Genomic DNA, 24988 nt, shown 5'->3' with positions numbered 1-24988 from the left:
GGGGGCCTCCAGAACACATAATTTGCCTTAAATAAACACACCAGGAGCTGCAGTCATAACAGCTGTGACACATAGGCTAAGGGAGAGGGGGGTCCCTGATTGGTTTTCTTTCCACTCTTTACTTGCTCCAGTGCAATACTTTGACAAATAAGGCAAGCTGAAGGTGCCATTTAAACATGGTTGGTGGTGGTGGTGGTGGTGGCTGAATTCTGTAAGCCACACAGTTAGAAAGTGTGTTTGATTTTGTAGCCTTTAATTGCCTTTCGGCTCCTGCTTTCACTATATACAAGAGATATAATGGCCGTTTGTGGGTAATATGCTTACAGTAGTCCACTGCTCCTCTGAACCCTTTATCCTGGGGCTTGGGATCTGACTCAGACGGTAAAGTGCTTGCTTAGTACAGACAAGCGAGCACCACGGGAGTGGGGGTACTGGCGTATCTATACCTGTAATCTTAGCACCGGGAGGCAGAAGCACAAGGATGAGAAATTCAAGGTCGCTCCCAGCTACATGGCGACTTTCTGGCCAGTTTGGGATGCATGAAATCCTGTCTCAAAAATGAATAGACAAAAATCTCCAATCCCCTCATGGTCAGATCAGCTGCCAGAGCAGAAAAGAGGCCCGTCTGATTTTGGGTTGACTTTAACAGGCATGGGTTAAATTTTTTTCTCAGAAGGATCATCTTTGAGGTCACTCTGAATGCCCAGTCTGGCCTGACCTAGGGAGTCCTGTCTTTCCAGGAGACTTTCCCCCAGAAAGCAACACCCAGTCTGTTTGTTCCCTTGACTAGCTGAGGGTGAACCAGGGCATCCTGAACCCTCAGCTGGAAGATCTTCCTTTGAAAGAATCCTCCTGCAGTCTCCTAGATACACAGCATTCCAGGTTTGGAAGCGCTCAGGTCAGGGAGTGCTGTGTTTCTGTTCTCTGCAAACAGCCCCACCCACAACCTGACAGCTCTGATTGGCAGCACGTTCTTCCGCACTTTCACTGCAGGCCACCTTAGTGTTTTAGGCATGAGAAATGCAAGTCTAAGTTCCATCTGTGGTCAGAGCTTGGCTCTTGGGTTCCTTGTGGTCACTGAATTCTTTCTACACTACCTAGTTTCTGTAAGCGGGGATACCACAGTGTCCAGGCTTGGAGCTCTGTCTTTCCTCTCCCAAACGGACCCCAGCCTTGCCTTCAACTCATGACCCGGCACTAAGGACACAACAAACCCTTGACACTATCCAGCCAGCAAACACTCACTATTCCTTACTCACTCTTCTGCTATCAATCCAAGGAAGGGCAGGCTCTGGAGAGCACTTAGACACATCCAGCAGGGGGCAGCACCAGAAGGGACAAGGCTGGAGTCTCAATGGCTGAGAGCTCAGGCCTGTAGCCCTTTGCAGGTGTGTGATATGGGACATGACACTTCTCCTGTGCTCAGTTTCCAGGTCTCTGTTGGGAATAATGACACCGTGACAGTGCTAAACAGTGCCCTGTCTTCCCAGGGCCTGCAGTATTGGCTATTCCCTAGGGAGCACTCACATTCTTAAAGAAAACTGACTTTTCCTCCCCGAGAGGCCATCCACTGTCGAGAGCTCATCAGCTAGGAGTTGGGGCTCACAAGCCTTCTCCCTCTCCCAGGTTGGAGTGTTCACTAGCTTAATCTTGTGCAGGTCTCATGCAGGGAAACCACAGCTGATGTGAGTTTATTCATGCAGCTGTGCGGTTAAGTCTAGAATACATCGGTTTGCCTGGGTCTCTTCAACCTCTGTCTCTTAACAATCTTTCCACCTCTTCTGTGATGACTCCTGAACCTTGGGCAGGGGGTGTGATATAGACATCCCATTTATGTCCGAGCACTCCACAGATATTTATTCTCTGCACTTTGATTGGGTGGATACAGCCTAGTCTTAAAGTTCTTAGCAGCCCAGTGTTCTGAGTTCCACCCCTCTGAGTGTCCCTAGCCAGCTAGATCCTCACTTCTCGTGGCTTCGAATCCTTCCTTTCACATTTTGCCTTCTAATCTTCCTGCTCAATCGAGAAGCCACACTGGCCGAGACCTTGGGAGCACACACATTGCATCTAGTCTCAGAGAATATTTGGTTCTAGATATGGCTATCCATGTGACCCAGCCAAGCAACTCCCTTTCTGAGCTTCGGTCTCCTCAAAGATAAATAGGGAGCTGGGCAGTGATGGATCACACATTTAATCCCAGCACTTGGGAGGCCGAGGCAGGAGGATCTCTGTGAGTTCAAAGCCAGCCTGGTGTACAGAGTGAGTTCCAGGACAGCCAGGGTTACACAGAGAAACCCTGTCTCAAAAACCAGACAGACAGACAGACAGACAGACAGGCAGACAGACAAAGGTAAATAGAGAATGAAATTGGCCTCCACCTCAGGAAACTGTTGAAGAGGTGAGACAGTCCCTGTATACAAGAATACCATGGAGACTTCCCAAACTGTGGATCAGAGGCACATAGACACATGTATAGATATGAATCGACTACAGCCTTCCTCCCACCTCCTCCACAGAACCAATACCTCATCTATTTTTCTCCGAGCTTTTGACTACTTGACTTGATGTCACCCTTTAAACTTGCCTGCTCAAATATATGAAACTCCTAATCGCAAAAGAGATGGCCAGTCGCTTACAGACACAGCTCTTATAGGAGACCCATACTCCAACATGTAGCAAAGATAACCACAAACCCCTGCTCCCCCTTCCCCAAATCAAGAAGGAGATGTGGCCATGATTTATAGCTAGGAGGAACTCTCCTTAGAGTGTATCATTTTATATTTGAGTCTCGGAAGGTGTCAGCCACCAGAGTCCAGGCAAGTGTGTCTGTTGGCCACCAGTCAGGAGTAAGATAAAGAAACAGAGCCACTGCCTCTCCTGAGCACCCGAGTCTCATGACTTAGGGATGCTGGGGGCCTGGAAAAGGGTACAATGCCTCCTCTGAGGCACACATACTTCAACTATGGTCTCGTTCCCTACAAGATGCTCTAGCTTTGAGCTCCTACCCTGTTGTTCTCTGTCTCTAGGGCACAGGTGAGCTATCTCCTGTCTCAGACAATTCATTTTCTTGATCCTACACAAGGCCCGTGATGGTCTGAGAGGACGAATTGTATGTGTCAACTTGGCTAGACTCTGAGACCTAGGTATTCAGTCAAACCCTATTCTAGATGTTGTGATGAAGTCCTCTCTTCAGTGAGACTCACATTTAACTCAGCAGATGCTGGATATTCATTACGGGTTATGATATAAAAGTGGACCTCATCCAAGCAGCTGCAGACTTTAAAACAGACAGATCCTGAGGAGGGAATCCTGTTTGTGGCTGGCCCTACAACTTACACTCCAAGACCACCTTGGAGGCTTTCGGCTTGCATGTCTCTATCACAGCACGGTTAATGGTTAATTCTCTAAAATTAACCAATGTCCTTCAGTCCCTCTGGTCCCTCAGAAGCATCATGGCCTTGTCATTGAGAATGTCCCAAGAAGGATAGAGGACTCAGACCCATGGAAAACAGGAGCTTAGAAAATGAAGCAGTTCCCCTAAGCCATAGCTGGCAGGTTCTCCGACTCCCAGTGCAGAGTGTCTATTGCACAGCATGATGGGAGGCTGTTCACGATGAAACTTCAGCTTCTTATCTTGATGGGGCCTCGGCACACACAGCCTCCAGTTTGAGTTTTTCAGCATGGGATTGCTGTCTCAGGGCCAAGGATCTCCCGACTCCATCCAGCTCCATCCAGCTCCATCCAGCTCCTTCCAGCTGCTTTTCTTCATATTCATCTCTACTCCAATCTGGTATTCTCCAACCTCGACACCGTAAATCTGTCAAGGCCATTCTAGCTGCTGGCCAGGCAAAAGCAACTGGGAAGGGATTTGCAATGCCAGTGACTCACAGTTAAGATAAAAGCCAATGTGGGATGGATTTTCTAGAAGAGGGTGGCACAGAGGCTTAACAGGATCACAGGGGAGCAGTGGCCCCACCTGCTACCTCAGTTCCCTTTTCAACAAGTGTTCATTCGCAAAGCCCTGGGCAGAGAAAGGAGGGCTCAGCGTTGCTCTGCAGCAGAGAGTGGAGGATACAGGAAGGCACCAGGGAGGGACACAGTGGAACACTAGCTCACAAAGGGAAAGATACAGCAAAAGGAGAGGCCAACTTTTCATGTCTTTCGGGGGTATAAAAATGTTTCGGCATGTTTAAGAACAGTGTCATATGAAATCTGAATGTGGAGTTGGGAGTTAGTACATAGACGGGCGAAGTAAACATTAGCTCCCGGTTTGGAGAATGCATCCAAGGCTACAGGTTAGGATATAGTCCCTGCACCGAGAAATGCCTCTTCCGAGTGTGAGTTCATGGGCCACAGGTTTACACTAGACAGTAGCTTCAATGATACGATTTTGGTACAAAAAAGGATTATCAAAGGATCCACCCTGGAAAACAAATTCACACCCTGGGGCTCAGCTAAGGGCTGGGACCAAGATATTTGCTAATTTACATTGCCACTGAAATCTACTAAATGGCTGAGTTTCCGGAATGCTGATGAATGGGCAATTCCCCTGTGGGAAATACCTGAAGGCCAGCTGGATCAGGACAGACAAGGACAAGTACCTATTCAGACTGTTAACCCACATGGAACCCAGAAAGGGGAAGATTCTCCCATAAGACAGCTGCCAGGGCAGAGCATGGGTGGGAAAAGGAAGGGGAACCCTGAAGGTGTTGATCAGTCACCATGAGGTTCTCTGACACAGCACAGTGGGCTCTCAGTGAAGCCGTTGATGCTCATATTCAACCAATATGCTGTTAGGTTCCCACCTCAGTCCTGACTCGCTCTCAGGAGAGGCTCCATTCGCTTCTATCATCCTAGGTCTGAGAATGAGCTGGGGCAAGGAGATGGAGTCCAAGAACTTCTCTGAACCAGGCTGAGCTAGGCTGTATGCACACATGCAATGTCTTTGGGTCTTGGTACTTATCACCATGGCCATAGAGAGTTAGAAGGATACATGGACTCCAGGAGCTCTGCCACCTTCTGCTTGTGTCATCCTGCCCCACTGTCACTGCTACTCAAAGCAACATTATCCTCAGGTGAGGGTCACTGGTTTCCTACAGAATCAAGAGGCCACCAAGGCCCTGCAGACTTCCCCTAAAGGCCCCACACATTGGCTCTCCATGCTAATAGGAACTACGGACACCCTTAACACCAGGAAAGTCTTCTTCATTGTGTCCTGGCAGAACGTGAAAGTTTGTAAAACCAGGGTGTGCCTAAGGCCCATATCTAGTTACCCGGATTAGAAGAACTTTTTGCTCTTTTAGTGTGACAGTATAAGAGGCTACACCACCAGTCAGAGCAAGGGGCTCGCTATAGAGGCAGGAGAGCAGGGTAGAGAATGAGACCTAGCAAGCTTTGCGTAAGACCTTGTAAAATTAAAGAAACTCAGTTGTCCAAGAGGATGACTGGGAGACCTACTCCAGCCCCAGTCCCTCCACTGAAGGAGGCACAGGAGAAACATGTTGCTAAGGAGACACGTGTTGTGTGAAGATGTACAGAGAACTGTACTCGGTGAAACAGCATGTGCAGACAACCCACACATGTCAGCAATGTGACAGAAAGCCCCATCATTTCTGTAGCAGGGACACTGGAGCTACTGAACCCACCCTTGCTCCTCTTCAGAAGTGTGTCATTTCCTTCTATTTCTGCTGCAATCGTGATGACCCTAGGATTCCCAACAAATACCCACATCCTAATGTCGCCATGCCACACTAAATGTACTTTGGCCTCTGCCCTTCATTATTAGCAAGAGCCCTGAGCTCTCGGAATGTCCTGAGTGATGAGATGGGAAGAGTATCTTCCATAAACCCCTTTCCACCACACCTGCATCTGTGCTGCTGAGCTAACTGTGGACGGCAGCTGGTCGTCCAAGGAACCAACCATATGATTAATAGGTTGGCACTCTCGGCCCTACCATCCCTGGGGAGAGGGGTTGGAGACTGGCTTACTCACAAGTTGTCTTATGTAAGCAGTCATGGCTACACAGGAGAATGTCTATCAACTCCCTCAACTATGTGATTCAGAAAGCCTGAGGTTGGTAAACACACAGAGGTGCTGGGAAAGAGGTTCCCTCTCTTTCCATGATGGTCCGTCTTCCTGAGGTCTCCAAGGTCAGCGGCCACTCATGCAGGAGAATGGGGCTGGTCTTCTGTCCTAAAGGCCAACTGAAGCACTCACTCACTTATGAACTGTTTACTATGGGACCACCATTGTGCTAATCGATGAAGGTGTGTGAGCATTCAAGACAGATGTGACCTTACTCTTCAGAGCATGTGACAGGTATGGTTTTGTCCCCCTCTGTAGGTCTCCCTTCTAGGCATAGGTATGTGTATACACATTACAGGCACACATGTACAGGCACATGCAGAGCAGCTCTTAGGCAGTACTCCCAAAGCTGGCTCAGACACTTCCAGCCTCAGGTGACCTGAGAGAACAAGAAGACTCTTGGCCCTAACTGGGGAGGGAGAAGCCAAGATATGGCTCACGTAGTTGACACCTAGACCCTGTATGGACTGGATGCTTGTGATGGTATCAGGAGATAAAATCCCAGGAAGGGAGGTAATTTAGTCTCCACAAGGTTTTACAAACAGAATTTTGGTATGAGACTGGTGTCCTTCTAAGAAGGGGAAAACACAAGCTTTTCCTTTCTTTGCCATGCAAAGATACAGCCACCATTTTTACACCACAAAGAGAGGCCTCACTGAAACCCATCCGCTGTTTAAAACCCAAGTCTAAGGCACTTTATGGTATCAGCCTGGGCTCTCTGAAGTACTGAAGGAGTTACAAGCCAGGCTCCTTGATTTTTTTCCGAGGAATTATGTCTCCCAGGAAAAATGTGCCCACCTCTGTTGATGGGGTTTTGCCTGCCACTGAGCAGGGGGACTCAGGCTATGCAGATCTCAGTCTTGAAGGCCAGAATGCTCAAAGCTTTGCCTTTCTCTCCCGTGCTGGTTAGCCACAGCTGAGGAGCAACTTCCTTGCCTGCAGTTCAACCACCTTAACATGACTGTACCACTCATAGGCAACAGGGCCACAGCAACATTCATATTGGCCACTAGGTGACATCACAGGCCAAGCTGGCTTCCTCCAAGTGCTCAGTGACAAGGACCACTGGGAGGTTCTGCCAGAGTGGGCACTGTGAACAGTCACAAAACATTAAATGCCTACTATGCCCTACTCTCTGGACTTAGGCAAGTGAAAGACACTATCCTTCTCCCAGAAGCTCCTATGGAGAAGACACTGCAGGCTTATTTATGCATACATACATGTATCTATGCACACACTTACTTGAGTACCTGTGATTCTTTGCCTGGTGCCAAGCACCATCTCTGATTTTCAGTATTAAGAATTTGTTCCAGTTCATTTGGTAGGGCAGGGATTAAATCACAGATCTCTTTGGTTCCTAGCCCATGTGATGCGACACCAGCCAGTCCTCAAACATTCACGTGAGAATGGTTTACCTGGTTGTCTAGGGATTAGCCAAGGCCAGCAGAACCACACAGGTGGGCATGTCTATGGGGTGGTGTTTTCAGCACAGCTAGACAGGCTTGCCAGGGAAAAGAGCTACATGGCAAAGTGGCATGGCCCAAGCGTGGAGCGCTGCAGACACAGGGCTCACTTGTGTCAATGGTGTACTTGGCCCAGCCAGGAAAGTGCAGACTGTGTGAGGGGCCATAACTGGGTAAGTCATGGGAGGCAGATGGATAAACCACTGAGAGTGATCTGCGCTCACTTCAGAGCCAGTTTCAAAGGCTACAGAAGCCACCAAAGGATCTTAAAGAGAGCAGCAAGAGAACATTTGAGGTTAAGTTTAAATGGTTGATTTTCCAGGAAGGGATATATGTTTATACTTCAGAAGATTATAAAACCCAGTGCTGCCTTTGAAAAAGGGAAAAAAAAATCCTTCAAACAGATGGGCGCTAGGTATGCTCTTATAATTTTATTCGGTGTCATAGGGCGCACTGAAGGTTTAGAATCAGAACACGGAACTGACACAGGACATCCAGACTTGCTAAGGGATTCCTTCTCTGTCACTTTAATTTCTATTCTATTATAACCAAGACCCAATTTATCAAACAGAAGACGCAGTGGGGTCAGACGATGATGTGTAACGTATTACACACCAGGGTGTTGTAGGTTGATGCCATTATGCAGGTGAAGGCAGTCAAGATAAAATGAGGCCTGACCTTGGACGAGAAGAAAGGGAGGCAGAGGGAGGCGGGAACAGAGGTTTTAGAAGGGAGGGAGAAGCAGGATCGAGGAAGAGGAGCTGGGAGAACATGTCGGCAGATGTTGATTCTTCTCTGCACATCGATGCAGGTTCTTATGACTATTTTTAAGGGATGGGTGTGTACAGGATTTTGTGCTGTCTAGATAGGCAAATTATATCTTATCAATTGGATCAGAGATTATCATGTGCTGTGTTCTTTCACGGCGTGACATAATTGAGTTCAAGACAGTGTGTGGGGCTGGAGAGATGGCTCAGCGGTTAAGAGCACCCAACTACTCTTCCAGAGGTCCTGAGTTCAATTCCCAGCAACCACATGGTGGCTCACAACCATCTGTAAAGAGATCCGATGCCCTCTTCTGGTGTATCTGAAGACAGCTACAGTGTACTCATATAAATAAATGAATAAATCTTTAAAAAAAAAAAAAAAGACAGTGTTTGACGGCAGGTCACACCAAGCCCGCCACAGAATTGGGATGTGTATGCCTGGCATGGTTGCAACCCGCCAAGGGAACTGTGAGTGAGGGCAGGGAGGCGTGGCAGGGTGCCACAGTGGAACAACTCTCAAACTGCCCAAGTCAGAGGAAGCCTGGGAGAGAAAGTGCAGAGCGGTACATGCGAGAACCGGTCTCAACAAGTGCATTTTTTTAATTATTTACTGCAACAGGGTATGATAAACACACAGTGGGACTACTGCCCTCTTCATGCGGCTCTTAGCTAGACTTCACAGTGACGCAGTAATGTCAGGGTCAGGTGCACACACAGAGAACATAAGCTACACATGAAAAGCAGTTGATACACCGAGCCAGAGCCCAGCATCATTTAAAAAACGAAGCCAGGGCTGGGGATTTAGCTCAGTGGTAGAGCGCTTACCTAGGAAGCGCAAGGCCCTGGGTTCGGTCCCCAGCTCCGAAAAAAAGAACCAAAAAATAAATAAATAAATAAAAAACGAAGCCACAGGTTTTCAGAAACTAGACCTAACTTCCATAGCAGGTTTCTGAATACCTTGGCTGTCAACTTTTGCAAGCATTTTCCTTAAAGAGGCTCTCACCTGAGGAAGATGGCTCAGGCATTGGGGCTGTGCTCCCCTAAGCCAAATGAACAGCTGGATACAAACTTGTCACTGTGTTGCTTCTAAGTCCCCATATGTTACAGGCGGATAGGACCTCTAGACCCTAGTAGAAATGTTGTGTCTTTGTTAGATAAACATCTGTAACAAAATGCAATCTCAAAGAGAGGTCAGCCAGAAGGTTAAAATGTGCATCTGGTGACTGGAGAGTTTAGGGAATTTAGATGGCATGCTTGACATCACAGGGCTCACGAGAGATTGTGTGGGGCTTAAACCCTTGATGGAGTGTCTCATCCATCCACTCTTGCCTCAAAAGTGATGTACTGAGCAGATTTTGGAGAGCAGAAAAAAAAGTGACCAGTTTTGATACAACTGTGTCAGTTTGAGAAAACAAAAAGTGCTGTAGAAAGACCTTAGGCCCTGGGCTTGTAAAGTTGAGCTGTTAACTTGGCCTCACAGCAGAACCCTACCTGTGTTCTCACAGATGCAGGCAGACTTAGCAAGTGTTCCAGGAAGTTCCCTGTAGAAAGAGCATTAAGTATCACCTAGGCTGCCTCTTCCGGTTTGGAAGTTCCTACAGTAGAAAGCATACTGCAGGAAAGGGCAGAGCTCCTGGGTTTCAGTCACAGGGGTGTGTCTAGGCTTCTGCATAACCTACATTTCCTCTAAATCCCCGCTCCCATGGAGAAGGCACCAGCTTCCCAAAGCAGGGAAGCAATGAAGGTAACCAGAGCTTCTCCTTGGGACATCGCTAAGCTTCAGCCTGGAGTGTGCATATGTCTCCACCTTGTGGACATTATTAGTGCTCTATCAAACTCAACCCACTCTCCAGCAATTAGCAAGGAAGTAGCTCTTTGTCTCAGGGTACAAAAACCTAAGAGGAACCAGGATGTGGGCTCGTATGCCACAGTGAGGATGGGTAATGACCAACTTGAGGTCAGCTGTGCTGGATGCCCAAATTGCCTAAACAACAGTAAAAGATTAAACTCTGTGCTCTTCAGTTTCATATGCACTGTATATATATATATATATATATATATATATATATATATATATATATATATATATATATATATATATATATATGCCTGTTTTCAGTGTTCACGAAAAGCTAGAAACACACAACCATGCTGACTTGGCCAGACTGTGCCAGACTGTTCATCAGGGCAATTGGTGTTTGAAGCTTTTCTGAATGGGAGAAATTTGTTAAGACTGTAAGAATTTAGTAGCTCTTGGTCTTGAAGGTCTTAGCACCTAAAATGCTCCTAACTTCAGCACAAAATCCAAACATCTCTGTGGTTATGCTTTAAATCTTTTTTTCTTAAATATATTTTACTGTGTGTGTGAGAGAGGGGGGAGGGGAACGGAGAGACAGAGGGAGGAAGGGAGAGGGACAGAGAGGAGAGAGACAGAGAGACAGACAGACACACAGAGAGAGAGAGAGACAGAGAGAGATAGAGAGACAGAGAGACAGACAGAGAGACAGACAGACACACACAGAGACAGAGAGAGAGACAGAGAGAGATAGACAGACAGACACACACACAGAGACAGAGAGAGGAAGACAGAGAGAGAGACAGAGAGAGATAGACAGACAGACACACACACAGAGACAGAGAGAGGGAGACAGAGAGAGAGACAGAGAGATAGACAGACAGACACACACACACAGAGACAGAGAGAGGGAGACAGAGAGAGAGACAGAGAGAGAGAGAGAGAGAGAGAGAGAGAGAGAGAAAGAGAGAGAGAGAGAATATGCATACTTGTGCACATGACAATGTCAGGCAATGACAGACACTGCTCTGTCCCTCTCTGAGACAGGGTCCCTTACTGAGCCCGGAGGTAGGATAGTAGATAGAAACCTCTGTGACCCCCTTCCTTTCTACCCCACTACAGCGTCAAGTTAATTCTCACAAATCTATACCCAGTTTTTTATGTGGGTGCTGGGATTTCAACTCAGGTCCTCCAGCAATTACCCTAACCCACTCAGCCACCTCCCCAGCTCTATGCCTGAGTTTATTTGTAGTTGGGGCTGGAGAGATGGCTTAGTGTTTGAAGGCACCAGCTACTCTTAAGGAGAACTTGAGTTTGATTCTCAGCACCCTCTGCGGGTAGCTCGCAACCATCTGAAACAGGGGGTCCAATGTAACCATCAGTCCCTAGAGGCCCCTGGTCTGCTTCTGACCTTTGCAGGCATCAGGCACACACATGGCACACACACGTATATGCAGGCAAAGTACACACGCGGAATAATGATGCCAATAAAGGGAATAGTAGTTATACTGTTTCAGCATAGCAACCAGGTCCTGGCGATGGTGTAGCACAGTGGTTAAAGTCAAAGGGCTTTGGAGCTACGTCCCCTGGCCTCTTTACTCACTTACTCATGTATTTTAGTTTTATGAGACGCTTTCTCAGGACAGTTTGGCTGTCCTGGAACTCACAGAGATCCACCTGCCTCAGCTTCCCAAGTACTGGCATGCCAACGCCACCGTCAAGCGTTTTTTTAAAAACCATACATTTTTAGTAATGTGTCTGAGTGTAGGTATGTGTAAGCAAGGGACAGTGCCCACAGAGGTGGGGGTGTGCGATTCCTTGGAGCTGGAGTTACAGGTGGTTGTAAGCTACCTGACATGGGTGTTGGGAACTGAACTCAGGTCCCCAGGAAGGACGGTGAGCGCTCTTAACCGATGGTGACCTTCTCTCTATTTCTCTCTGCCTCTGTAACAGGTGCATAACCACTTGTAAGTTTTCTTGCCTTTCTGATCCAGTTTCTTCGTTTATCAGCCAAAGACTACGACATCATTTACCCTTAGGACGGAGCAAGGTAAGACACACAAGCGCCGACTCAGTATGTGGCAGACAGTAGGGGTGGCAGCCATGACTAATGACACACCACTGACTCTACATCCCGAGTCTATGGGGAACGTATGGGGTTGCTAGCTCTGACTGTTCGTATCTGTGATTTTTCATTGCTAGGACATTTGGGGTGGAAATGGTCTTAGGAAACTTCAAAGCAAGTCATGTGAGCAGGTAAAGACTCGGGTAGGCAAAATAAAGAGTTGCAAGTGACATTTGCAACACACCCGAAAGTGAAGCCACAAATAAACCCCCTCCCTCCTCCCTCTTGTACACAGGGTACACACTCTGATGTTCATGAATCACCCTCAGGCGCATCATGGTGGCGAGTCTGTAATTCACAGGTAAAGGGACCTTCACCTCCCCCTGGCCCCCAGCCATCCAACCATGCGCCCACCCACTCAGAAGACCCATTAGCTCCGATGCACACTGTACTCGGGACTCAGAGCACAGTAGGAGGGCGCTGGAGGAGACACCCTTTCAAATGCAAAGGCCAGCGGGAGGAGGCTCCCCAGAGACCAAGGAGACTGAATGAAAGCCTGGAAACAGTGCAAAGATGGTGGGGCTGGGAAGAGGTAGTGGACATGGAGGACGGAGGGAGGAGGTGCAGCAGAGGAGAGCAAGGTGGGAGGCTGAGGGGAGATGCATGAGCTCTGAGAGGATGGAACAGTCAGGTCGGTCACACAAGCCCAGGAGGGTAGGCCACTGGTCAGGCAGTTACCCAGAGCCAGGCTGGCATAAGGGACGCAGGCAGCGGATATGTTTACACAGTAAAGTTGTGTGGGTCCCCAGGGAGTCTCTACTGCTCCTTTTGAATCAAGGCCCAGCAGTGTTCCCCACCACACCGTGGAGCCTCTGGCGGGTGCAGATGAGGCAGCTCTGGAGGCCTCTTGGCAAAGGCAGGCAAGAGAGACTCAAGGGAGGGCCAGGCCTCCCCATTTGTTTACTTACCCGCTAGTGATGTCATCAGTTCGGATGTTCTTGCTCAGGACGTCGCCATCACTCATGTAGCCAGGGGCGTCCATGCTGATGCCTTCCAGGTCTACTTCATCGCCCACCTTGTCTGAGACATCCACATGGCAGATGCTGCTGCCCCTGGAGGCCAGCTGCCTTCTCAGAGGAGCAGAGTACACGTAGCGGCCTGCCTCGGCACTGATGAAGCGGCTGGCATTGGCTCGAGGTGGATACCCATTGCCCATCGAAGGGGCATCTCCTGCCTGGAGCCGGGGGCTGGACTGTCCAAGTCTCCAGGACAGGGGAGTGGGTCTTCCCGTGAGGCTGAGGATGCTGCGGCCGCTTATCTCTGTGGTGACGTTGGTGTCAAACGTGGTTTCTAACGTACTGAAAACATAAAGCCAACCTGGGTTAGACCCCAATGGGTGCAGGTTCGATGGTTTTTAAATGTTCAGAACTAAAGAAAAACAATCATCTCCTTTATAAAGCAGGATAAAACAGCAGGCGCCAAGCACCACCTGGCAGTTCCTTTATTAACAAGGGAAAAGAGAAGCTATGCATTTACCTGCACATTCTGGAAATCCTACCGGGGAAGTTCTCTTTTTAAATGTGGTATAAGACACTCTTCACTGACTCTTTAATTACACACAAAGTGCAAAGCCTCATTCTGCTTCCAGTTCAGGAACCAGAAAATGCTTAAACTTGTGAAGAAGCAACAAAGGACCCTTTGACCGACTTGCTCCGGAGTTGCTGTGTCACGATTTCTTCAAGGGTTGGCTACAGCAGCCCGAGGTGGTGCTCTTAAAACTTCGAACCACCTCTCCCTCCCTCTCTAACAGAGTCAATGCAGGTGCAAAGAGGGGTGACAGACTCACGCCTACTCATGAAGTCACAGGACCCAACATCAAAATCCAAGTCCTTCAAATACCTGAAGGGTATGGAAGGCACTTCCTCCATTCCTGTGCCAGTGGCTGCTTTTGTCCCATCCCCTGCCTGAAACCCTGGAAACCCTGACCTCATTTTTCACTGGGGTTCTGAAGACAGAGCCCTGATGTACTAAGTATTTATTTACTTATCCCAGAAGCTGTTGCCTGTCTGTGAGGTATGTTCTTCTAGCTGGGCTGCCATGTCGAGACTCAGCGGGAGAGGAAGTGCCTACCAAGACTCTTAGTGGTGGGGTCTGACAGCTAGTATGGATTGTCTGTTTGACAGGACTGAGGATCACCTAGGAGACACTCCTCTGGGCTTATCTGTGAGGGAGAGTCTAGCTGAGGTGAGAGGACCCGCCCTGGCTGTGGGTGTCCCAGGCCAGCTCACAGAAGCCAGCACGCTGTGCACCAACGTTCATGCGTCTCTGCTTCCTCACTGTGGACCGGCTGCCTCACCATTCCTACCATGGTGAATTACATCCCTTTAAGCCAAAAACCAAAACAAACTTCTTCCTCCCTTAAGTCACTTTCCTTAGGTACTTAGTCACAGCAACAGAAGAGTAACAGATGCAGCCGGAAGCCTCCTTTTATACATTTACCACAGAAAGTGAAACTGGAGAAGCAACGGGAGAACCTTTGGGAGCCCAGTGGGTAGCCAGGGACTCTTTGATTTTCAAAGCCAAAAACAAACTGTGAGACCTCCTTCTGCCAAAATCAGGGAGGAGCGCCCGCCCGCCCGCCCCTGTTACATCCTCCTTAAGGGTCTCGCCGAACAAGGAAAACAACCGGAGAACCCTTCCAACAAAACCACAGTTTAAACAGAGAGAAGTTTTATAAACGCTTTCTCTCATCTTTCACACACGTGCATGACTAACAGTATCGGTGTTGTGTATCAGAAGACCTGGTAGGAATTCAAGTTACTCGGTTTGTCACACGGGTCAAACACAGTTCACCTGTTCCTTCCAACAGCTTGCTGTAGTTTTGAAAAACTCGAGTGAAATAAAGTTTAGAATGGAGCTGGAGCAACTTCCTCCAGGGAGGTGAACTCGGAAACCTTGGGCTCTGGGGGGGTGTCATCCCCTTCACTCTGTGAACTGTCTTGGATCCTTTGTGAACTCTGACACGCTTGTGGACAAGGTTATCCATTCCACTCTCAACCAAACCACACTGGGGGTGGCACAGCGGGCACGAGAGAAGCAGAGTTAGGAGCTCCCAGCAAGCTCTCTCTTCAAGGCAACTCAACAATGCCCATACCTGTGTGTAACCTGAGTTCCCCGTAAACTGGACATGGTCTCTTCTAAATTCTGTCTTAGGTCTGCGATGTTCTTCACTGTCCGAAGTCGCCGAGCCTCGGGGTCTTCCGCTGGAGAAGCAAGGGTTAAGGTCAGTGCTAGATCACGATGAGGTTCTTTTTTTTTTTAAGATTTATTTATTATGTAGACAGCGTTCCACCTGCATGTACACGTGCAGGCCAGAAGAGGGCACCAGATCTCATTACAGATGGTTGTGAGCCACCATGTGGTTGCTGGGAATTGAACTCATGACCTCTGGAAGAGCAATTAGTGCTCTTAACCACTGAGCCATCTCTCCAGCCCCACGATGAGGTTCTTAAGAGCTGCAACCAAGTGGGGGACGATAATACCGATCTATGACCGGCTTCTTATTTACAGTAAGGACTTGACACTTCATGGATGGATAGACGGATGGATAGATGATGGACAGTCATATGGATGGACACCTACATGTCTGTTTGTCTGCATAGATAAATAGATGCATACACACATGGATAGATGGATGTATGGATGTGTGAACACACACACACTCACACACACACACACACACACACACACACAATGTTACTATATAATACCAACACGGACCCCCCTTGAAATGGAGTTACAGGTGGTTGTTGTAAGCCACAAGGGTGCTGGGAATCTAATCCAGGGACTCTGTGAAAGCTGCAAGCGCTCTTACCCACCAAGCCAACCGTAAAACTAAAAATCAATCCAATGTTTTAGAGTTCTAAATTTTTTTTATGTTGTCGTCAAAAAGCAACTTCACAGAAAGGGTAAACCGTGCGACTCAAGCTAAGCATTAAAGTAGTCCATGGCCCAAACAGGAGACACGCCCACAAGGAAGAGATTTCGATACGCTTCCATGGAGGAACAAAAAGGCCGTGAGAGAGAAGAAGGGGGAAAGGGAATAAACTAACTGCTGATGAAACCAACTTTGCTTGACTCCTGCACCACGGTGGCTGGAGGCAGCCTGCCTAGCCGGTGCTCGCAGGAGGGGCTTCTTCACCTTCAGTCACACAATCCGGGGCTCCTACTCACCAGTGAGTTCCTCCAGAGCAGGCTGTCCACTCTTGGTGTAGTGGCTGGGCTCCATGCTCACACCCGCTGAGCTGGACTCGGCAGTGACGTTCCCTTCGGTGTCCGTCTGGGACCTTTACATACAAATCAGAGCTGACCCCATCATCCGGAATGGCAACCATCACATCTGAGTCACTTGCCATGGCCTGCTAAGCAAGCAGCTGAGGAGCAGAGCCGTCCAGGAGACCGACTCTAAATAATTCAACAGCCACACGTAGAGAGAGCGACTGAGCCCAGAAAGATGAAATATTCAAAGCCCCAAAGGAGGGTCTGCCGTTTATCAAGTGAGGGTCCAACCAGAAATATGCTGGAGGGTGCCGGGTGGCTTGGACACTCAGACTTACATCAAAAAGCAACGGGTAAGTTACCACAGCACCAGTAACAAAAGCATGAACGTGATTCCACGGACGGTCCCTCTCCCTCCACAATCCTCCTCCTGACATGGCTCTCTCTGAAGCGGTTGAGTGTGAGGCCGGTCAGGAATGGGTGCCAAGCAGCTGTGTCTACCCTCCAGGTTTCTGATTCGCAGCTCAGATCCTCTGACATGAAAGGTCTCATTGATCATTATTTCAACACTTGACTGAGATCCGCACTTTCCCAACCCTTCCCCGGGGCCCTGTATTTGTCAAGCAGACTGAACCAGTGGCTGGTTGCCTGGGAGGTTTTCTGGCCACAGCGGCTTTGGCTTACTCAGACCTTGCTGGTGACATTGGTTGATGTGCACCGAGGCCTGGAGTGATCCAGCTACTTTTCACCACCAGGAAGAAAACATCTCCCCTGCCCCCTGCCATTTTTGTTGGGGATTGAACCCAAGGGCCTTGTGCATACATGGCACGTGTTCTAGCATAGAGAAATATTACCATCCCGGAGAACGTGCCAAAAATGTAGATGTACTGTGGGAGATGAACTGATAACTTCAAACCACCCACCGTTCTTTGTTCTCACTCTGTCCCACTGAAGCCATCCACTCCTAGTTCCCATAGCCATCCCTTTTAAAGGTCGGTTATTATCCCAGTGTTCCTGTTTACCCAGACAGTCGGAGTTTGAAGCTCTGTCATCTACTTAGGACTTATAAATGCCCTAAAACAGGTACACTGCTTGTAGCCCAATGATTGTAAATGAAAGCCGGGCAGGTATATAACTAGCCTACAGAAGTATTGCTAAAATATTGTTTGCATAGTATTTTTTTTCCTTTTCTTTTTTTTTTTCGGAGCTGGGGACCGAACCCAGGGCCTTGCACTTGCTAGGCAAGCGCTCTACCACTGAGCTAAATCCCCAACCCTGCATAGTATTTTTAAAAATTAAATTAGCATGTTCTCTCTGTCTCTGTCCATCTGTCTCCCCCCACCCCCGCCCCCAATCTAGGTCTCTCTATATAGTCATGACTGTCCTGGAATTCACTGCGTAGACTAGATGACCTCGAACTCAAAGAGATCTGCCCACATCTGCCTCACGAGTGCTGGGATTAAAGGCAGGCGCCACCACACCTGGCAAATTAGTTCATTATTTAAAATCTGTGAGGTTTGGGGGCTGGAAAGAACTCATCAGTGAAAAGGACATACTGCTCTTGCAGAGGGCCCAGGTTTAATTTCTACCACTAACAAAGACTGGTTTATCATTGCCTATAACCCCAGATCCAGGGGATCTGCTGCCTGTGGCCTTCATAGGTCCCCGTACTCATATGCACAGCCTCAGCCACATATATACATAACTAAAAATAGTAAAATAATTTTAAAAGTTGGGAGATGTCACATAAGAATCTATCTGGATTTTTGCCTTCAGGCAGTGGAATGAAGGAAAGAAGGAATGGGACAGAGGAAGGGAGGGAGAAAGGAAGGAAGGAAGGAAGGAAGGAGGGAGGAAGGAAGGATGGGTGGATGGATCTGGAGATACTGAGCTCAGTCTTGTAGAGCGCCATCTGCTGGCGCCAAGCGGTGGCGTGCCCTCTAGAGGAGCAGGGCACTTGCTTGTGTTACATCACTGTAGCCCTGTTCTTCTGAACATACATGCGCACTCTGCAATGACCCTGCCATCATCCCACAGAATGTTGACAAACCCTGCCTGAAACATCTGAGCTTACACCTGAGACTATCGTATGTTGTGAACTGCAGTTCTTTTACTGTGCACGTAAAGATTTCTGCTTTAAATATTTTTTAAGATTTATTTTATTTTACATGCATTACATGTATAAGGGTTTTGCCAGTATGTATGTATGTATGTATGTATGTATGTATGTATGTATGTATGTATGTATGTATGTGCAACATACTCCTGCAGTACTTATAGAGGCCAGAAGAAGGCATCAAATCCCCTGGAACTGGAGTTAATAGATGGTTGTGAGCCACCATGTTGGTGCTGGGGAATAACCCCAGGTCCTCTGCGATAGCAGCCAGTGCCTTTTTAACAGCTAAGCCATCTGTGCAGCACCAAGAATCCTTGACACAGACAGGAAGACAATATGGATCCTGCAGTGAGACAGACTTGGGGTTTTTTGTTTGTTTGTTTGTTTTTCTTTTGTTTTTGTTTGTTTGTTTGTTTGTTTGTTTGAGACAGGGCCTCTTTGTGTAGCCCTGGCTGTCCTAGAACTTGCTCTGCAGAGCAGGCTGGCCCTGAACTCCCAAGATCGGCCCATCTTGGCCTCTGGAGTACTCTGTCCCCATGTCCAGCAGCAGGCTTGATTTTAGACCCAGGCTCTTCTTTTTTTTCTTTTTTCTTTTTTCTTTTTTTTTTTAGGAGCTGGGGACCGAACCCAGGGCCTTGCGCTTCCTAGGTAAGCGCTCTACCACTGAGCTAAATCCCCAGCCCCAACCCAGGCTCTTCTAATGACCACGTCTGTGACTTGGAACAAACTTCCTTGTCTGTGCGTCAGTTGCTTAGCTATAGAACTGGAATTTTAAAAGCAAGCTGGCTCCCAAAACTGGGAAGACCCGGGGGACTAGGACGAAGAAGCCCTTAGCTGGGTCTTTGCACACATTTGGTTCACAAGCAATTGCTAGCTGTCTCTGTGGCCAGTGCCTAAGACCACAGTGGGTGGCCCCAGCAGACACAGGGCAAGGTGCTGGGTTCAATTCATATCTGGGTCCCTCCTTCCCAGTCTCTCTTCACTGCCTCCTCCAAAGAGGACTTTGCCTAGAGAGTGAGTACACACAGGGAAGGCTGGCCTTGAGTATCTGGCAGGTTCCTTTCCCCTTGCTCCTCACACATTAGTCAAAAGAAATCCTTCTTCCCATAGAAAAGCTTGAAATAATAAAAATAATAATAATAATGTAATAATGAACAATAATAATGAAGTTGAATATTTGCTTTCTAGTCTGCCAAAGAGATCACAATCAAAATAAAGAGGGAATAGCAATGGCAGTGTCCAAACACTCACATGCTTTAACATGCCTAGTAGGAGTTGTCAAGTAGCCTGCGTGTGATACACAACGGTATCACCTCACAGCACCGTGAATCCACTAGGGTTGTCCCAATCCCACCTCCGCACTTCAGAGAACAATTCACGAGAAGCCGTGCATGCAGCCTCACCAGGCATCTACTGAAAGATGCCCCAGTGTTCTTCTCAGCACCCATAGCTAAGCTGATGACTTGACTGAATAAAGTAGAACCTGTCTGCCAACCGGAGGAGATTACTACGACTCTCACAGAAGGGGGAAATGGGCAGAGGAGTGCAAACATGGGACAAGAGGAAGCCTGGCATCATCCCTGTACTGCACGGACGCTGGCTAGCTTTCTCCTGACATACAGGAAGCCTGAGGGTTCACGGGAACACAACTCAGGTAGGGAGAGGGGGGGAACATGTAATTCTTTGGGGAGTCACGCAAACATAAGAAGTTGAAATGTGGGTGTGAGTGCACACACCTGTGCAAATGCACCTATGTGAACACACGTGTGCGTTTGGCACATGAATGTGTGACTGCGCCTGTACTTGTGTGCAACTATTGATGCATATGCTTTGAGCGTCTATACACAGTTGTGCTTCTTTGCTTTGGGAGTGGGCAGAAGGTGACAACTGATCATTTTGCTACGTGCACAGGTATTTGGGGCCACCTCACTGTTAAGTGGGGTCAAGTACACGCCATCCCCATCTATCACAGGGCCAGGGAAAGCTCTGCGAGCCAAAGCTCTCAGCCCCCTCTCAGTAGTACAGGAGCTTCCGTGAGCCCGAAGAGATCATCCAGTCTCAAGGGTGTCTGTCTCAGCATGGGAGTGTGGTAGGGGCAGAGCGGAGTGGCTCTCAGGACAGAACGACAATGTAGCATGTTCCTAATTCTATGCGGGCTGCTGGGGCACTACAGATGTGCCATCAGAAATACTGGGCTTCGGAGGCAGGAAAAGGACAGCAGACTTTAGCCTAATACATCTCTTGTTCTAGAATAGCCCTTGTTGATCTTACTACTACTACTATACTACTACTACTACTACTACTACTACTACACTACTACTACTACTACGACGACGACGACGACGACGACGACGACGACTACGACTACTACTCTACTACTACTACTACTACTACACTACTACTACTACAACTACAACTACACTACTACTACTACTACGACGATGACGACGACGACGACTACTACTACTACTACTACTATTTGGGTTTTTTGTTTGTTTGTTCGTTTGTTTTTTTGAGACAGGGTTTCTCTGTAGCCCTGGCTGTCCTAGAACTCACCATGTAGATCAGGCTAGCTTTGAACCTGGAGAGCTGCCTGCCTCTGTCTCCCAAGTGCTGGGGATTGAAGGCATGCGCCAACCACTGCCCAGCTGGCCCTTGTCCATCTTATCTCTTCTTCTTTCATATCTTCTAGAAAGCCCCAGGAGGCAATAGGGATTACCAGACTCAGAAAGTTCATTACTAGTGCAGCCATGAGAAATTTTATATAGCAGGGTGGTCTTAAGCCTACTTAGTATACGTTACAATTCATTTTGGGTGACACCAGAGCAGCCACCCTACATTACATATTCACATCTATATGCTTCTAGTGCTTCTGAAATGCCCTAATCCCCACAGGCCTGGTGAAGCCTTCTTACCCTGGGGTCAGCTCACAATGTCTCCTGACCCAGTACAGTCTTGCTATAGCGGTCGCCCACCCGAGTGCACCAGGATAGAACTCTGTGTTACTTTAGCTGTTGGCTCACACGTTCCCAGTCCCTGCATGGACAGAGCCCGCAGTCAGGCTCTTTACCAAGGGGTAGCAGGTGCTGCCTACCTGTACAGAAAAGGTGCGACCGTGGCTGTGTTGGGATGGCTGTATTGCTGCTGAGGCTGAGGTAGCTGGACACTGACGGTATTGCTTCCAGTGGTCTGTGTGGTCCCGATGGAGCCGCTGACGGTTTGGCTGCTGATGCTGTGGTTCAGAGTGGTCCCTCCCGGGCCTTTCCCCTCTGAGGATGCCAGGCTGGAGGAGGAGCTAGAGTGCCTGCTGTCCAGCTGGGGCTTCTGGGGAGGAAGCCCTGAGCTCAGCTTCCCTCTGCTCCTCTCTCCTTCCTTGGGAGGTATGGGGGCACTTGGGGACTTCCCAGGCATGTTCTTCATCCCTGGTTTTGGTATGCCGCTGTGGGATGGTGCTGTGGCCTCCTTCTTGGTGCTGCTGAGCTTCCCGCCTTTGGGGATAAAGCTGGCGATCTTGGAGGACTTTTTGGGCATCTCTGTCACAACCACCCCACTGAGCTCTTCCTTGGGTTCTTCCTTGAGGTCAGGCCTGTCAGTCACAGAGACTCTCTTGGTGAGGTCCTTGCCAGTCTCCTTCTCCTTCTCCCTCTGCTGTTTCTCCTTCTCTTTCTCATTGCCCTTTGGGGAGCTCTTCTTATTGGTAAGCGCCCTGCTGAAAGTCCTCTGTGCAATGCCCTTGAGTGCAATCTTGGGGCTACTGGATGCAGGGCCTGCAGTAGGAGGCGCCCTGTTAGCGACCTCCAACTCTTCGCTCTCTTCAAAGCTGGGCAGGATCTCTAACCGCTCACAGCTCGTGTCCCGGGATGCTGAGCCCTCGCCCGCTTTGGAGCCTCCCTTACTGTTGAAAAGTTTGAGCTTTTCCAACATGGATTTCTGATTGTTGGGGGCAGGCTTCATGGCTTCAGGTGTGGGCCTGGGAGCCTCAGGCCCAGCGGGTTTGACTGAGAGCATGGATGACGTAGCACTATGCTTCACACTGAGGGACTTGCTGCGCCAAGGCTTGGAGGTCATGCTGGGCTGGGGGATGGCTGAGGAGGAGCAGTTAACAGGGATGGAAGGGCTGCTTTCCAAGGAAGCGGGCACATTTTCGCTCATTCCGGGATGGGAGGAGGCTGAGCTGGCCAATGGCTCTGCAGAGACAGGGAAGGGAAAGTGACCTGAGTCATATCCACTGAGCTACACTGAAGACACAGGAAGGCCAGCCATGGCTACCCAGCCAGCCATTCCCCACTCGTATGCCCAGAAGCTCCATGACTGGAGGTGAGGCTTATCTGTGGTTACAATGTAAACCCAGTTCATCCTCCCGTCCTTCCAACGCACTGCACCTCCCCCAGCCTCGACACATCTTGGTTGTGTCTGTTCTGTAAACACATGCCAATCTTAACAGTACCATGCAGAGAGCAACTAAGAATGTAAATAATCTACCGAGAAAAAGAGAAATCCTTTACCGCTACCACATACCACTCCTGTGATATTCGAGGGTGTAGGAAATGAATGCTTTAACTGATTGAACCCAGAATTCCAGTTATGAACAATAGTCAAGAAATATCCAACTTCCAGAGGACAACTTATCATAGACATTGAAACAGACCAAAGTAAGTAAGTATGAAATAGAAACTGAGGAGAAACCAATAATTTTAAATGAAAAACAGATTATTCACAAAAATTGCTAATTCCTATGCAAGATTTTCTATGTTGACACTTTTCCTCCCTTCCTTCCTTTCTTCTTTCCTTCCTTCCTTCCTTCCTTTCTTCCTTTTCTTTCTTTCTCTCTCATGACAGGGTTTCTCTGTGTAGCTCTGGCTGTCTAGCAACTCACGCTGTAGACCAGGCTGGCCTTAAACTCAGAGATCTGCCTGCCTCTGCCTCCTGAGTGCTGGGATTAATGGCATGAGCCACCATGTCCAGCCTAAAGAATTTCACATGGTCCTATCCCATTCAGGGAAATGGGTGAGGCGTATTCTCTGTATTCACTTGGGAATTCACAGTGGAGAGAAATGAGGAGTTCTCTTCCGTGAACACTTAAAGCCTACACACATGCCAGAGTGGGCGTGAACCGCCAACCTTTCAGTGAACAGCCAAGTGCGCCGAGCCATTGCGCAATGGAGACATCACGCTGGCGTTTTCAAAGGCTTACAAACGGAACAGACTTTAGAGACCTTCTTTTCCTTAAGAACACAATCTGAGCACTGCCGCTGCCCCCATCTCCAACACACACACACAAGGCTATCTGAAAGTCAAGGCTTCCCCTTTGGCAGGCACTCAATGCCTGCTTCCTTGCCCACAGCCTTCTCAGAAATCCATGAAGGTGTTTCCATACAAGTGCCAGGGCCGTTCTGGGAAGTGTGGACTCCCCTATGACCGTCCTGTCACTTACCACGGTGGCCCAGCATCAGAGAACCCTCCAAACTGCAGCCCCTTCTTCAGACAGAGCTGCCATGATGTGTCAGTGGCTCCAAGTGCCAGTAGCTGCTAAAGAAAGTGGCCAGAAGACAGAGCAAACACCCTCCACTGAGCCTGTCCCCCACCCCTCCCAAGCCCAACCCCATCAGCCCCTTAAGAGAAAACTGCCTGCAAAGTCACAGTGACAGGACTTACCTAGCAGCGGCCACTTTCTCCCACAAGGATTCTCTAGGAGAATTTCTGCAAGCTGAGAGGCTGCCCTTCCAATTGTCACAAGTGTTTTCGGTTAAACTGCTCATGTTTCTAATTAACTTTTGTCATCCGCAACTACTCCTGTGCCCAGAAGCCTGGCAGGATTAACGGCTGCTTCCTCGGCTCTCTTTCCTCCCCCCCCCTCCCCTTCCTAATACCTATGTTCTGCTGCCTTCCAGCAACAGAGTAAACTGTACATAGAGCGGCTTTTGATGATTTAAAAGTTAACGGCTGCTAAGGCTGGGTCAAGGCAGCCCTGTGTGGGGTGCGAGCGCTGGGAGCCCGGGCAGCCGAGGAACTGGCTGAGTCCGCCCGCAGCTGCATGGGGAAGCCACAGCTCTGGGTGATCCAAAGCAGACCTCCCAATGTTTTAAAACACATCCATCTTCCTGACTTACTGGGGAATTTGGATTTGGAGGGGAGGGCGCTGCACAACTCCTCCACTGAAACTCACGGGTGTAGCTGGATCTTTTCCTAGGCAGAGTCACAGACTGGCTTACAAACCTACCTAGATAAGCAGCTTGTCATAGGGTCTCCTTGGCTTGTCCGCCCTTCCTGGGGCGCTGTCTCATGGATGCTGGAGGCGTAACCACTCAACATGCCGTTACACGGTATTCCTGTTCCCCTTTTACAAAGAAGGAAACTGAGACCAGGCAGGGCTGCTTGTGACTGTGTCCTTTCAGCTAAAATGGAATAACTGGGTTTAGA

At 48.8% G+C, this 24988-nt stretch overlaps 1 protein-coding gene across 20 annotated transcripts in view; it reads right to left on the bottom strand.

Annotated features, from left to right (window-relative positions):
* Nav2 (neuron navigator 2) overlaps window positions 1-24988 on the bottom strand; it is a 658517-nt gene that overhangs the window by 132792 nt on the left and 500737 nt on the right. For all 20 annotated transcript variants that reach the window (XR_015654269.1, XR_015654404.1, XR_015654363.1 and 17 more), the window contains 4 exons: window positions 21663-22755; window positions 16408-16520; window positions 15329-15437; window positions 13143-13532 (listed from right to left, as the gene is read on the bottom strand). Coding sequence is in view for 14 of the 20 variants with exons in the window: in XM_087609805.1 (XP_087465931.1) it covers window positions 13143-13532; window positions 15329-15437; window positions 16408-16520; window positions 21663-22755 (1705 nt within the window). In the remaining 6 variants the exon portion in view is untranslated. The remainder of the gene's footprint in view (window positions 1-13142; window positions 13533-15328; window positions 15438-16407; window positions 16521-21662; window positions 22756-24988) is intronic.

The sequence above is a fragment of the Rattus norvegicus genome, chromosome 1 (genome assembly GCF_021556685.1).
Source record: "Rattus norvegicus strain SHRSP/BbbUtx chromosome 1, alternate assembly SHRSP_T2T, whole genome shotgun sequence".
Lineage (NCBI taxonomy): Eukaryota > Metazoa > Chordata > Mammalia > Rodentia > Muridae > Rattus > Rattus norvegicus.
This window is presented reverse-complemented; position numbering and strand designations above follow the sequence as displayed.